Source organism: Dryobates pubescens, chromosome 3 (genome assembly GCF_014839835.1).
Source record: "Dryobates pubescens isolate bDryPub1 chromosome 3, bDryPub1.pri, whole genome shotgun sequence".
NCBI lineage: Eukaryota > Metazoa > Chordata > Aves > Piciformes > Picidae > Dryobates > Dryobates pubescens.
In genome coordinates, this window is record NC_071614.1 from 14,430,972 (window position 1) to 14,445,469 (window position 14,498).

The window sequence follows — 14,498 nt, forward strand, 5'->3', positions numbered from 1 at the left end:
TGCTGCCAGCACCTGAAGGGAGCCTGCAGGAAGGCTGCAGAGAGACTTCTCCTGAGGGGGTCTGGAGCCAGGCCAAGGGGGAATGGTTTGGAGCTGAGGCAGAGCAGGGTCAGAGTGGAGCTGAGGAAGAAGTTCTTCAGCAGGAGGGAGCTGAGCCTCTGGCACAGGCTGCCCAGGGAGGCTGTGGCTGCCTCCTGCCTGGGGGTGCTGCAGGCCAGGCTGGATGAGGCCCTGAGCAGCTGAGTGTAGCTGGGAGGTGTCCCTGGGCACGGTGGGGAGCTGGGAGCAGAGGAGCTCTGAGGTCCCTTCCAGCCTGAGCCACTCTGTGGCTCTCTGGTTATAGAGAGGGAAAAGCTGGGCAAAGGAAGTGTCCTTCTCCAGTGTGAGAGGGGTGCCCAGTGTCTGTGTGTTTGGTTCCCCAGCACAGGTTGCACTGGTTTCTTCACTTCCTTGGAACTAGTGGAGGAGAGGGAATTGACCATCAGAAGGCTCCTGATGCCCCTGCACTGCCACCTTTCCCAGACTTCTAGTGTTCAGCTGTTGACTTAACCTCTCCACATCTTGTTCATTGGAACTGCTGTGCAGTAGAAGGTGCCCTGAGAAGGATGAAGCTGCTGGGATGAGAGGGGAGATGGAGACCAGGCAGAGACTGCCTTGAAGGAAGGAATGGAAGCTGGCATGAGAAGCAAGCAGGCACTGGCTGCAGTCTTGTGAATGTTGAGGCCTCTCAGTGGTAGATTTAATGCAGGAAAGAAACACTGCTGCTGAGCTCAGGCTCAGGCATATTGCTGTGAGGCTGCAGCTGAGCTCCTCTGAGGGATTCCAGCTGTAGGGAGGCAGCAGTGAGTTCTCTCTCTGATGTTCTCTCTCACCCTTGCCTTCTGGGTGTAGTTTCTCCATTCTTCTGTGAAGCAGTGGGGAAAGTATCATTAGAGGCCAAGTTTTGTGCAGTGAATTTCTACCCCAAGCAGTCCTTGCCTGGACAGCCCCCAGCCACCTGCTTTGCCAAGTGGCTTTTCCCATCCTTCAGCAAGGCATTTCAGGGGGGGTTGTGTGGACACCTGGCTGAGTTGTGTCTGAATCCAAGAGGCAGAGCAGCAGTTGGAGTGCTGCAGTCCTGGGGGGTTGGAAAGAAATGCTGGAGGGCCCCAAGAGCAGGCCAAAGGAGAAGCAGCCAGGCAAAAGGGACCTGGGGGTGCTGGTTGATGGTAGGCTGAACATGAGCCTGCAGTGTGCCCAGGCAGCCAAAAAGGCCAATGGCATCCTGGCCTGCATCAGGAACAGTGTGGCCAGCAGGAGCAGGGAGGTCATTGTGCCCTGTGCTCAGCACTGCTTAGGCCACACCTTGAGTCCTGTGTCCAGTTCTGGGCTCCTCAGTTTAGTTGAGCTGCTGGAAGGTGTCCAGAGAAGAGCAACAAAGCTGGGGAGGGGTCTGGAGCACAGCCCTGTGAGGAGAGGCTGAGGGAGCTGGGGTTGCTTAGCCTGGAGAAGAGAAGGCTCAGGGGAGACCTTCTTGCTCTCTCCAACTCCCTGAAGGGAGGTTGTAGCCAGGTGGGGGTTGGTCTCTTCTCCCAGGCACCCAGCACCAGAACAAGAGGACACAGTCTCAAGCTGTGCCAGGGGAGGTTTAGGCTGGAGGTTAGGAAGAAATTCTGCACAGGGAGAGAGTGATTGCCCTTTGGGATGTGCTGCCCAGGGAGGTGGTGGAGTCACCATCCCTGGAGGTGTTCAGAAGGAGACTTGACAGGGTGCTTGGTGCCATGGGTTAGTTGATTAGGTGGTGTTGGATGATAGGTTGGACTGGATGATCTTTGAGGTCTCTTCCAACCTTGGTGACACTGTGACACTGATTCTCTTCTATCACAGAGTCATAGAATTGTTTGGCTTGGAAAAGCCTTCAAGATCACCCAGTCCAACATCAACCCAACACCACCCTGGCCCCAGCTGCCATGGCCACAGGGCTCTGGAACACCTCCAGGCATGGGGACTCCACCACCTCCCTGGGCAGCCTCTGCCAGGCCCTGACCACTCCTGCACCAAGGAAATTGTTCCTCCTCTCCAACCCAGCCCTCCCCTGGCCCTGGTGCACCTGCCTTGAAGCCTTGGTTGGGACTTGTCTTCTCCACAGCTGTTGTTTTGGCTGACTCACATTTTCTCCTGAGTGACACTTGCCCAGGTTTTCTCCCCAGCTTTTCCCCTGTCCTTTGAAGAAGGGACTCTAGGCTGTGTTGTTTTTATCCCCCTGGAAGGTGAGAACAGCTTCCCCCAGGCAGGTGAAAGGCTGCTTGCAGAGCATGTGCAGCCTGCCTTTCACAGGGGCTGGGGAGGAAGCCCCTCAGCCTGGAGGGGAAATGTCCCTCCTCCCCTTTGGAAGGCACTTCCAAGTCAGCCTTGGTTATTAGTGCTTTAGCACTCCTTCAGTGGGCAGAGAGATGTTTGGCAGTCTCAGCTTGGCTGCAGATGGAGAGAGCTGCTGGTTTTAAGTGGTGCTTCCAGCATCTTTTGCAGTGGAGGAAAAAGCTCTGCCTTTTATCCTGGAACAAAACAGCCAAAGGCTGCTTTGGCTTGGCTGGAATCCTGGGGCCTTGCAAGGGACCCCTGGGGCTCCAGAGCAGGACACAGCCCAGAGGTGAGGTCTGAGCAGAGGGGCAGGATCCCCTCTCTCAGCTCTGGCAATGGGCACTGGCAGCCCTTGGGCTGCCCTTGGCCTTCTGGGCTGCCAGTGCCCATTGCTGGCTCCTGCCCAGCCTCTCCCCTCCCCAGCACCCCAGGGCTGCTCTGTGGTGCTCCCTGACCTTGTAGGTGGCTGGTTTCATGCAGGGAGCAGCAGAGGCTGGGTGGCACAGAGGCTCCTTGAGGGGAAAGCGTGGTCAGGGCCTTTCTCTGCCCTGTTTTGCCCCTGGAGAGCAGTGAGCAGCTGATTGTTCGCTGGGTGGGGAAGCTTTGCTTTACTTGCAAGTGCAAAGGGCTCCAGCAGGGGCTGGGTTTCTGCTGGCTCTTTGGACAAGAAAGTGTTGGTCTGGGGGGGCTGTTGCTGCTTTTGGGGTGGATTTCAGTTTCTCACACCTCAACAGATGCCAATAGTGCTGAGGGAGACCTTAGCAGAGGAAGTGCCCCTGAGGCTGAGGCCTCGGTGGCAGAGAGTTGGTTTTGCTTCCTTTCCAAAGGCCTGGACAGGTTTAACCATTTCAGGCACGGTGGTGGCTCCCTGAGCATGAGAGCTGGCTGTGGAAACCCACATTTGCATCCCCTGTGTTGAGCTGAGCCCCCTGGGGCACAGCAGAGACCCTGAGGTTGATCCCAGCGTGAGTGTGCCGCCCAGAGCCAGGCTTCTGCGGGGGCAGGAGCTGAGCTGGGCTTTGTCTGGGGCTGTCTTGTGCCAACATCGTGCCAGGCTCTTGTGTTTTGGTGTTGCAAAGCCTTTTTCTGCCTGCTGGTCTGAGCTCTGCAGCCCTTAACTGGCCAAACCAGTTTTTGCTTAACAGAAGCAAGAGGTGCTGAGGTCCTTGCTGCTTTTGAGGAGGGAAGGAAGCAAACCCAGCTCCCAGGGCAGCATTCCTGGTGCAGTTTCACCTTTGAACCATGTTTGCCTGTAACCAAATTGGCTTTTCTGGGTGCATAAGGCTGGCTCCTTGAAGCCCAGCAGAGGGAACACCCCTCCCTGGCATCTCCCTGCCTTAATGCATGGGGCTTGGTGGTCCTCACTGGGAGATGTGGAAATGCCTGCTTCATCTCACACCTCCAGGCAGTTTTCCTTGGAGTAATCCTTAGCAGTGACTTAGTGAAGCCCTGTTTGAGGAAGCTGATGGGATTTGATGCTCCTTTGTTGCACAAACCAGATTACCACTGCCTGCTTCTTGTCCTTAGACATCCATAGAGTCACAGGATTGATTGGGTTGGAAGGGACCTCAAAGCTCAGCCAGCTCCAACCCCTGCCATGGGCAGGGACACCTCCACCAGCCCAGGCTGCTCAGGGCCTCATCCAGCCTGGCCTGGAACACCTCCAGGGAGAGGGCAGCCACAGCCTCCCTGGGCAGCCTGTGCCAGAGTCTCCCCAGCCTCCCTGTGGAGAATTTCCTCATCTCCACTGTGCCAGCTCAAAGCTGTTGTCCCTCCAAGCCCTTGTCAAAGTCCCTCCCCAGCTCCCATGCAGGTCCCCTTCAGGTTTCCTCTTTCCTGCTGGGTGAGGGTTAGCACTGGGGCAGAAGAGGATCTATCTGCACTGCTGTGGAGAGGCATCAGCAGCTCTCCTGCCTTCTGAGCAGCTTTTAGTGAACATCTGTAGATGTCTTCAATTCCTCAGCTGGCTGTTTGGGTGGCCAGGGGAAATGGCTTTGACCTAAGTGGCAGGAAGCAGCAGCAAATATTGATGCTTGGGAGGCAAGGCACAACTGAGGCTTCCTGAGTTGTGACAAGGTTTGGCAGGGTTGTGACAAGTGTGTGTCAGCAAATAGGCTGCTTGGAGGGGGCTGTGTCCAAATGGTGCTGCTGGAGCATCCCTGCTGAGTTAGGAAACAATCCCAAAGCCTCAGCTGGAAGTTCAGAACTTCTTGTGAGCAATCCTGCCTTGCTCTGTCTTCCTCTCCTAGCCCTTGCCAGAGCCCTCTGCAGAGAGCCTTTGGAGCTCATGACCTCTAATGTGTTTAAAATTGCCTTTGTCTCTAAAAACTGCAGTCAGAGGTAAGGCTAAAGGTGGAAGACGACTGCTGCTCTGTGCACCTAGTGTGGCAGAGCAGGGAGCTTGTCTGAGAGCTCTGTGGTAGAGCAGGGCACCCAAGCTGGCTGGGGGCAGGGAGATGAATAAAGCTGGCACCACCTTGCAGCTCAGCAGAGCTGAGTTCCATGGAAGAGCATTCCCTGGTGTGGCAAAACAAGAGCAAGCCCTGCATGGATGTGAAATCATCTCCACAGCTTCTTGACTGTTAGCTCTGACACATCTTGCATCTCAGAACCATTAGTTTAGGCTCTGTGCAAGGCTTTGGTGCTTCTGCTGGGTTGGGCTCATCTTTTTCCCAAGGCAATAAGAACTAAACCACCCTGGAGGAAAAAAAACCCAAACCAGCCAAAAGCCAAACCAGAAAGCCCCCAAACAAACAACAAACCAACCAACAAAACCCAGTGAGAATCAACAACCCCAAACATGAAGGCAAGAAACAAACCCAAACCCCTAAACCAGGCCTCCCAAGGCTGTTCAATTCTTGTATCAGTGCTGCAGGCAGCAGGATCCAGGCAGCATCAGCAGGGTGCAGGTGGCACCAAGCTGAGTGGTGCTGTTGGTGTGCTAGAGGGACAGGATGGCCTCCAGAGGAACCTGGACAGGCTGCAGAGGTGGTGCCCAGGTGAACCTCATGAGGTTCCACAAGAGCAAGTGCAGGGTCCAGCACCTGGGCTGGAGCAATCCTCACTGTCAGTGCAGGCTGGGGGAGGAGGGGAGGGAAAGCAGCCCTGAGGAGAAGGCCTTGGGGGTGCTGGTGGGGGAGAAGCTGGCCAGGAGCAGGCAGGGTGAGCTTGCAGCACAGAAGGCCAAGGGCAGCCTGGGCTGCTGCCAAAGCAGCATTGCCAGAGAGCCAGAGAGGTGATTCTGCCACTTTGCTGTGCTGAGACCTGACCTGAGTGCTGTGTGCAGCTCTGGAGCCCTCAGTATAGGAAGGACACAGACCTGATGGAGAGGCTCCAGAGGAGGGCTGAGAAAATGCTCAGGGGGTTGGAGCAGCTCTGCTGTGAGCACAGGCTGAGGGAGCTGGGGAAGAGAAGGCTCCAGGGGGACCTTAGAGCTGCCTGCCAGGACCTGAAGGGGCTGCTAGAAGGATGGAGGGAGTCTGCTTGCAAAGGCCTGCAGGGACAATGGCTTTAAGCTGGAGAAGAACAGATTGAGATTGGATGTGAGGAAGAAGTTCTTCAGCAGGAGGCTGCTGGAACACTGCAGCTGGTTGCCCAGGGAGGTGGCTGAGGCTCCATCCCTGGAGCTATGCCAGGGGAGGCTGGACAGGGCTCTGAGCAGCCTGATCCAGCAGAGGATGTCCCTGCTGAGTGCTGGGGACTGGGACTGGAGGAGCTTTGGAGGTCCCTTCCAACCCAAACCATTCTCTAGGGCCTGGCTGGGGCCCAGCTCCCCCATCAGATCATCCCAGGCACGTTCCTGAGGCTCCAGGCTTTCACTGCACCTCACAGGTTTCAATACCTAGTTTGCTTTCTGATCTGAGAAAATAAGCCCCAAGTGGGGGAAGCTCAGAGGGTTTGTGTGGGTGGCTGGCAGGAGAGAGCCCCCAGTGCCACGGCCCTGAGCTGTGCTTGCTGCTCCAGCTCTGTTCCTCTCTGGAGGGGCTCTGTGGCCGCTGGTCTCTGAGCATCCTCAGTGCCTGGCCAGAGCTCAGCAGCACAGCTTCCTGCCAGCAGCCCCCTCTCAGGGGACTGCAGCTGGTGTGGGCCAGGACTGGTTCATTGGTGCCCTCCAGTTGGGGATTCTCTGTGTGGGAGCTTCAGGCTATCCTTTAGACTCTTGTCACAGGCCTTGAGCAGAAAGTAGTGAGACGTGACTAAATCACTCCTGGGTGTAAAAAGGAAAGTGAAGATGGCTCTAACCCACCCCACTGGGAGAGACAAGGGCCTGAAACTGCTTGTGCCAAGCCAGTTTTTCTCCTCCTCTTGCTCCCTGGCTCTGGGGGAGACTCTGACTTGCTTCTGCTTGACCTTGGCTGCATGGTTTTGGTATTGGCTTCCCTGCTGCTTTCTCTTCTCCCTTTGGTCCAGGTGGTGATGGGGAGGCAAGGAGGGAGAGGCTGGTGGCTTCCCTGTGCTTGAGCCCTTGTGCTGTTTATTAGCTGGAGACACCTGTGGGCATTGTGAGTGGTGGGCATTTTGTGTCTCCATTTACTTCTGCTTGTAAGTACAGCTTTCATTTGCTTCCAGCTGGGCTGGGCTGGGGGGGATTTGCAGCCCACCACACTCTACCAGTCCAATTCCCTCCCTGCTTTGGCTGCCTTGCTGCATGAGGCAAATGCCTTCTGTGCTGTGAAGCAGCAGGATCCTGGAGGGCTTGGCTGTGATGAGTGGCTTTTGATATTAAAATATGGCTGATAGGCAGAGGAAGCTGAGCCTGACAGCTGAATTAGGGGAGGAAAATAGCACATCCTCAAAGCCACTCTCACCAAGCAGAAATGATTTCTCTTCTCTCCTTTCAGCATGGGCTGAAGTTTCTTCAATGGTTTGTTAAAGATGCTGCCTGTCTCAGAAGGATGGAGGTCTCCAGCTGTTCAACCCCAAACTGCTTCTGGGTGGTGAAAATCCCTCTAGCAGTCAGGGATCCATAGGATGGCTTGGGTTGGAAGGGACCTCAAAGCTCAGCCAGCTCCAACCCCTGCCATGGGCAGGGACACCTCCACCAGCCCAGGCTGCTCAGGGCCTCATCCAGCCTGGCCTGGAACCCCTCCAGGGGGGAGGCAGCCACAGCCTCCCTGGGCAGCCTGTGCCAGAGTCTCCCCAGCCTCCCTGGAAGGAATTTCCTCCTCCTCTCCAGTCTCAGCCTGCTCTCCTCAAGCTTGAGTCGCGATGCTGCCTGTGGCAGCAGGTTGGACATCTTCAGCTGTCCAGGTCAATTGTTTTGCCAAAGCCTCCCCTTGCTGGTGGAATCCTTGTGGCAGCCAGTGACCTTTTCTCCTTTCCCTTTGCTTGATGTGAAGGGCTGATCCCTCACACACCCTGGGGATTTTTCCCCTGGGAACAACCCTTTTGCACATGCCTGGCAGGAAGCACATTTGAATTTTTGAGCCTGGAATAAAAGCCTTTCAAAGCCTCCTTGCAAAGCTTCCCCTGCCTGCTGCACAGGCCATGCAGATGGGGAATGTGTTAGGTGTGTGAGACAATGCATTTGCATTTGGAGTAGCTACTCCAAAGCCTGAGGCTGTGAATTTGTGCCCATGTTTCACTCTTGCAGTGTGCCTGTAAGCTGCACCCCTTCTGGGCTGCTTGTGGTGAAGGCATGGTGACCTCCAGCACTCCCTGGCCCACAGGCTGCTGCTCCTTGGGATGCTGCTGTCAGACAGTTTTCTGTGGCAGGCAAAACCCAAACAATCCAGGGACTGGGAACTGATTGGATTGGGTTCAAGCTTGAGCAGGGCAGATTTAAACTGGAGATGGGGAAGAAATTCTTGGCAGTGAGTCTGGGGAGAGCCTGGCACAGGCTGCCCAGGGAGGCTGTGGCTGCCTCCTGCCTGGAGGTGGGTGAGGCCCTGAGCAGCCTGGGCTGCTGGTGGAGGTGTCCCTGCAGGGGCTTGGAGCTGGAGGGTCTTCGAGGTCCCTTCCAACCCAACCCACTCTGTGTTGAAGGTCAAAGACAAGCCATGGGAGCAAGGAGGTTTTCCATGAGCCTCTTTCTTCTTGTGTTCCCTCAAGTCCCCTCTCACAGGCTGGAGCCCCTGTGGGTAGCAGTGGCTGTGCTGCAGGAAATGATTTCCTCACCTTGCCCTCACTGCTCAGGTTTTTCAGTCCAAATAATTCCTTTTACTGCCTGCTTTGGGTTCTTTAACTCCACTTCTGCCTTCAGTGCCCTGATGCCTTGAAATATTTCCTCTGGGAGGGATTTTCCTGCCTTCTAGAGCAAAGGGCCTGAGGGAGCCACAGATTCACAGACTGCATCAGGGCAGGAGGGATCCTCAAAGGCCATCCAGTTCCAACCTCCCTGCAGGCAGCAGGGACACCTCCAAACAGATCAGGCTCTGGGGAGAAGCTCTGACACACTGTGGTGAGGACCACAGCACATCTACAGCTTCTGAAGGTTGCTGATAGCTTGTGGACACTTCTGTTAGTTTTCAGTAGCCAAGGGGATGAGAACCCAGTTCAGGAGGGACAGGGATCTGCTGGAGAGAGTCCAAGGGAGGGCTGCCAGGATGCTGAAGGAACTGCAGCACTGCCTGGGGAGGAGAGGCTGAGAGCCCTGGGGGTGTTCAGTCTGGAGAGGAGAAGGCTGAGAGGGATCTGATCAATGTCTATCAATAGCTGAGGGCTGGGGGTCAGGAGGGAGGGGACAGGCTATGCTCAGCTGCACCCTGGGATAGGACAAGGAGCAATGGATGTAAGCTGCAGCACAGGAGTTTCCACCTCAACCTGAGGAGGAACTTCTGCACTGTGAGGCTCCCAGAGCCCTGGAGCAGGCTGCCCAGAGAGGTTGTGGAGTCTCCTTCTCTGGAGCCTTTCCATCCCCATCTGGATGTGTTCCTGTGTGACCTGTGCTGGGTTCTCTGCTCCTGCTGTGGCAGGGGGGATCCTCAGAGGTCCCTGCCAACCCCTGCCCCCCTGTGCCCTCTCTTGTTCTGTGCAGGTCAACTTCGTGGTGTGCCAACTGTTTGCCCTGCTGGCGGCCGCCTGGTTCCGGACGTACCTGCACGCCAGCAAGACCAGCCCCTTCGTCAGGCACCTGGTGGCTACCTTCCTGGGCCTCTACCTGGCACTGTTCTGCTTTGGCTGGTAAGTTCCAGCTGCACTCACTGCCCAGGCAAGGGCAGATTTTCATCCCTCGTTGCAGGGGAGCAAGGTTCTGTGATGCAGAAGCTGGTTGCCTCCCTGTGTGAGGCTGAGCTGCCGCAGCTGGGCAGGAGGTGGCTGAGCAGCTCTGCTGCAGCTCTTGGGTGTGCTGAGTGCTAACTCACTGCCTGCCTCTGGGCTTGGGAAGAAGGAGCAGCTGCACTTTCACTTGTCCCAGCTGTTCTGTGTGGCATCATGGAATCATTTGGGTTGGAGAAGCCCTCTGAGATCACCCAGTCCAGCATCAACCCAGCCCCACCATGGCCCAAATGCCACGGCCACAACCTTCCTGAACCTCCAGGCATGGGGACTCCACCACCTCCTGGGCCAATCCCTGACCACTCTTGCACCAAAGAAATGTTTCCTCATCTCCAGCCTAACCCTCCCAGGCCATTCCCTCTCCTCCTATCACCTGATCCCAAGGGGAGCAGAGGCCTTCCCTTGAGGTACAGCCCAGCTGTGAGGACTGAGATCACTTTGCTCAGCCTTTCACTGTGCCCCTCCCTGAGCACTGAGCACAATCTGATGTGCAGGCAGAGTGCCTGGAGCTGCCCCTGCCTGGAGCTCTTCCAGGCCAGGCTGGATGAGGCCCTGAGCAGCCTGGGCTGGTGGGAGGGGTCTCTGCCCATGGCAGGGGGTTGGAGCTGGCTGAGCTTTGAGGTCCCTTCCAACCCAACCCATTCCATGAGCTGCTGCTGCTCCCAGCAGCATAAAACCCCTGGAGAGAAGTTGGCCTGGATGGGGGGAGGGGGCTGGGTTTGATGGGGGGGGGGGGGTTGGGGGGGGTGTTTGGGTGCCTGGGGCACGGTTTGTGTGGGTGCTGGGGGTTAGGGTGGGGGTTTGGGTGCCTGGGGCACGGTTTGTGTGGGTGCTGGGGGGTTGGGGTGGGGGTTTGGGTGCCTGGGGCACGGTTTGTGTGGGTGCTGGGGGTTGGGGTGGGGGTTTGGGTGCCTGGGGCACGGTTTGTGTGGGTGCTGGGGGGTTGGGGTGGGGGTTTGGGTGCCTGGGGCACGGTTTGTGTGGGTGCTGGGGGGTTGGGGTGGGGGTTTGGGTGCCTGGGGCACGGTTTGTGTGGGTGCTGGGGGTTGGGGTGGGGGTTTGGGTGCCTGGGGCACGGTTTGTGTGGGTGCTGGGGGGTTGGGGTGGGGGTTTGGGTGCCTGGGGCACGGTTTGTGTGGGTGCTGGGGGTTGGGGTGGGGGTTTGGGTGCCTGGGGCACGGTTTGTGTGGGTGCTGGGGGTTGGGGTGGGGGTTTGGGTGCCTGGGGCACGGTTTGTGTGGGTGCTGGGGGTTGGGGTGGGGGTTTGGGTGCCTGGGGCATGGTTTGTGTGGGTGCTGGGGGTTGGGGTGGGGGTTTGGGTGCCTGGGGCATGGTTTGTGTGGGTGCTGGGGGTTGGGGTGGGGGTTTGGGTGCCTGGGGCACGGTTTGTGTGGGTGCTGGGGGTTGGGGTGGGGGTTTGGGTGCCTGGGGCACGGTTTGTGTGGGTGCTGGGGGTTGGGGTGGGGGTTTGGGTGCCTGGGGCACGGTTTGTGTGGGTGCTGGGGGTTGGGGTGGGGGTTTGGGTGCCTGGGGCACGGTCTGTGTGGGTGCTGGGGGGTTGGGGTGGGGGTTTGGGTGCCTGGGGCATGGTTTGTGCTGGGGGTTTGTTGGGTGTTGAACCTCTTCAGCTGCTGGAGTCCAGGCAGTTGTTTCTCCTGATGGGTGTGCTGGGAGGGTTTCCACCTCTGTTCTGTGTTCCCCCCAGGTATGCCTTACATTTTGTTATCCAAAGTGGCATCTCCTACTGTCTCATGATCATCACAGGGGTGGAGAACATGCACAAGTAAGTTTTCCTTCCTGAGCACACTGGTGGTTCCCTTTCAGCCCTTGCTGCTCCTGAGGGCTGCTCTGCAGCTGCACACCCAGAGCATCCTTCTGCTTCTCTCAGAGGCTGCTCAGTGCTTCAGCTCTGCTCCCTGTGGGTTGATTTCCAGGGGAGCAAGTGGCTGCTCTGGGAGGTTTTGCTGGGCTTTGGCTGTAGCTACAGCTCACTGCAGTTGGCAGCATCCCCCTAAGCCTTTTGTGCTCTCCACACCCTGCTCTCTGTGGCTGCTGCTGGAACAGTTGCAGGTGTCTCCCAACTGAGTGCAGTGCCCAAACCTCTCTGGGTACCAGGCAGTGCTGGGAGCAGGAAGGGGGCTGCAGGGAGCAAGCTGGGGGGGCTGAGCATCTCTGTACTTACCTCATGGTACTCCTGGGCACTGCCTCTCTTGCTGTGGGAGGGCAAGGCAGTGTGAGTGCTGCCCTCAGTTACAGCTACCACCCAGGCCCATTCATGGGGCATTGTGCTGGCATGCCTTGGATTCAGGATTGTTAGCAGTGGCTGAAGCCACTCTGGAGGGCACTGCTTTCCCCTTCCCAGCCCTTGGTGAAAGCAGCAGAGACACTGATTGCTGCAGGCATCTGTGGTGCTGTCCCTCTAGCCTGGGGACCAGCACCAAATGAGCTTCCCACTGTGGCTATGTCCTGCATGAATGCTGAGTGAAACAGCAAACAGGTTCCTGAAGTGTGAGAGGCTCTGGGGCCAGCTGCTGAGCACAGAGCCAGGAAGGAAGGTTGGGTTTGCACAGCAGGTGCAGGGCCAGGGTGGCCTTGGTGGGTGAGCCTGCTATGGGAGCACTGCTGCTGTGGTACTGCCTGCTCCTGGGCTGTCCCTGGAGGTACCTCACATTATTGGGCTCTTACTCAGGGAGTCAGAGAATGGGTTGGGTTGGGAGCAGCCTCCAAAGCTCCTCCAGCCCAACCCCCTGCAGGCAGCAGGGACATCCTTCACCAGATCAGGTTGCTCAGAGCCCTCTCCAGCCTCACCCTGAAGATCTCCAGGGGGGATGAAGCCTCAGCCACCTCCCTGGGCAGCCTGCTGCAGTGTTCCAGCAGCCTCCTGGGGCAGAACTTGTTCCTCACAGCCAGTCTCAATCTCTTGTTATCTCAAACCATTGCCCCTGGTTCTGTCCCTGCAGGCCTTTGGGAACAGTCCCTCTGCAGCCTTCTTGTAGCCCCTTCAGGTCCTGGCAGGCTGCACTAAGGTCCCCCTGAAGCCTTCTCTTCTCCAGGCTGAGCACCCCAGCTCCCTCAGCCTGGCCTCACAGCAGAGGTTCTCCATCCCTCTGATCATCTTTGGCCTCCTCTGGAGCTGCTCCAGCAGGTCCATGTCCCTTTTTTGAGGGCTCTAGAGCCAGACACAGTGCTCCATGTGAGGGCTCACCAGAGCAGGGTGAAGTCTTCAGGCACTGAACAAGCACAGGTCTAACTTCTGTAGCTTAGTGCTTTAAAGGAAGTGATGGAGGTGGTTAAAAGCTGCAGCAGGAGGTGTCAGGGAGGAGTCCTTTGGGCTCTGGGTCATAGCAGGAAAGGAGTTCCCTGAGACTGAACTACAACTGCTCAGCTATTCTTGTGCCTTTGCTGCAAGAGTGGTCAGGGCCTGGCAGAGGCTGCCCAGGGAGGTGGTGGAGTCCCCATGCCTGGAGGGGCTCCAGAGCCCTGTGGCCATGGCACCTGGGGCATGGTGGGGCTGGGCTGGGGTTGGACTGGGTGCTCTCAGAGGCCTTTTCCAGCCCAAACCCTTCTGAGTGTTGTAGCAGCCAGGGTCAAGGAGACATTTGGGAATGCTGACTCCCGTGTTCAGAGCCCCAGCAATGACCTGGGGAGCTGACACTGAGCATTGTGAAGATCCCTATGGAGTTCTTCTCAAGGAGCTCCCAGGCAGTGAGGATTCCCTCTGAAGCCAAGGGCAGAGATGCTGTGTGAGCAGGCAGAGCCTTGCAGCAAGGGCAGTGCTGGTGCTGAGAGCAGGACTGCTGCTTTCCTGTGGCTGCAGGCTCTGCTTTCAGAGGTGCTGCTCTGGCTCTTAGCAGCAGGATGCTTCCCCTCTCTTAGGGCAGGTTTGAAGGCATGTTTTGCATGCTAGCTAAGCCTGAGGTCTGCCTGCCTGGGGAGTTTATAGAGTCACAGAGCTGGCAGGGCTGGAAGGGACCTCAAGGCTCAGCCAGCTCCAACCCCCTGCCATGGCCAGGGACACCTCACACCACAGCAGGTTGCTCACAGCCACCTCCAGCCTGGCTGCAAACACCTCCAGGCAGGAGGCTTCCACCACCTCCCTGGGCAGCCTGTGCCAGCAGTTTCCTGGGCAGAAACATCTTTGGGGCTTTCTGGGTGTAATGGCAAAGCCATTTCTTGTCTCTTTGCTGAGGTGAACACCAAGTTTTGTTGTCCAGGGTTGTAGCTCATCTTGTGCACAGCCAGGAACAAGGTAAAGCAGCAATGGAAACAGAGCTCTTAGAACTAAAGCAGCAGGTGACAGAAGCTTGAGAGCTGAAACAGGCTTCCTGTGTTCAGCACCACTGCTCATGGCTGTTGGTTTGGCCCTGACTGCAGAGCTTCTCCTCTCTAGGATTAAATCAACCTGTGACAGAGGGAGAGGACACAGCCTCAAGCTGTGCCAGGGGAGGTTTGGGCTGGAGGTGAGGAAGAACTTCCCAGCAAGAGAGATTGGCCCTGGGGATGTGCTGCCCAGGGAGGTGGTGGAGTCCCCATCCCTGGAGGTGTTTAGGAAGAGCCTGGCTGAGGCCCTTGGAGCCATGGCTGAGTTGATCAGATGGTGCTGGGTGCTAGGTTGGCCTGGATGAGCTCTGAGGTCTCTTCCAGCCTGGTTGATTCTGTACATCAGCTGCCCTGCAGGAGAATGTCTGCAGTGCAGATGAGAGCCCTGCACAGCTCAGCCTTCTGCCCTGCTGCTGCTGCCTGGGTAGGGTGTGGGGACAGGACTTGAATGGGGCTTATCCTGTGCCCCTTTGAAGCTTCATAGCAGCCTCCCACATGATCACAGAATCATAGGAGGGACCTCCAAAGATCATCCAGCCCCCTTGGGCAGGGACACCTCTCAACCAGACCAGGCTGCTCATCCAGCCTGGCCTTGCTCCCCTGCGGAGGAGGCATCCCCA

At 57.3% G+C, this 14,498-nt stretch overlaps 1 protein-coding gene across 1 annotated transcript in view; it reads left to right on the forward strand.

Moving 5' to 3' along the window:
- MBOAT2 (membrane bound O-acyltransferase domain containing 2) overlaps window positions 1-14,498 on the forward strand; it is a 54,881-nt gene that overhangs the window by 7,731 nt on the left and 32,652 nt on the right. Inside the window, exons 2-3 of the mRNA XM_054179693.1 lie at window positions 9,317-9,462; window positions 11,264-11,341. Of these exons, the coding sequence (XP_054035668.1) occupies window positions 9,317-9,462; window positions 11,264-11,341 (224 nt within the window). The remainder of the gene's footprint in view (window positions 1-9,316; window positions 9,463-11,263; window positions 11,342-14,498) is intronic.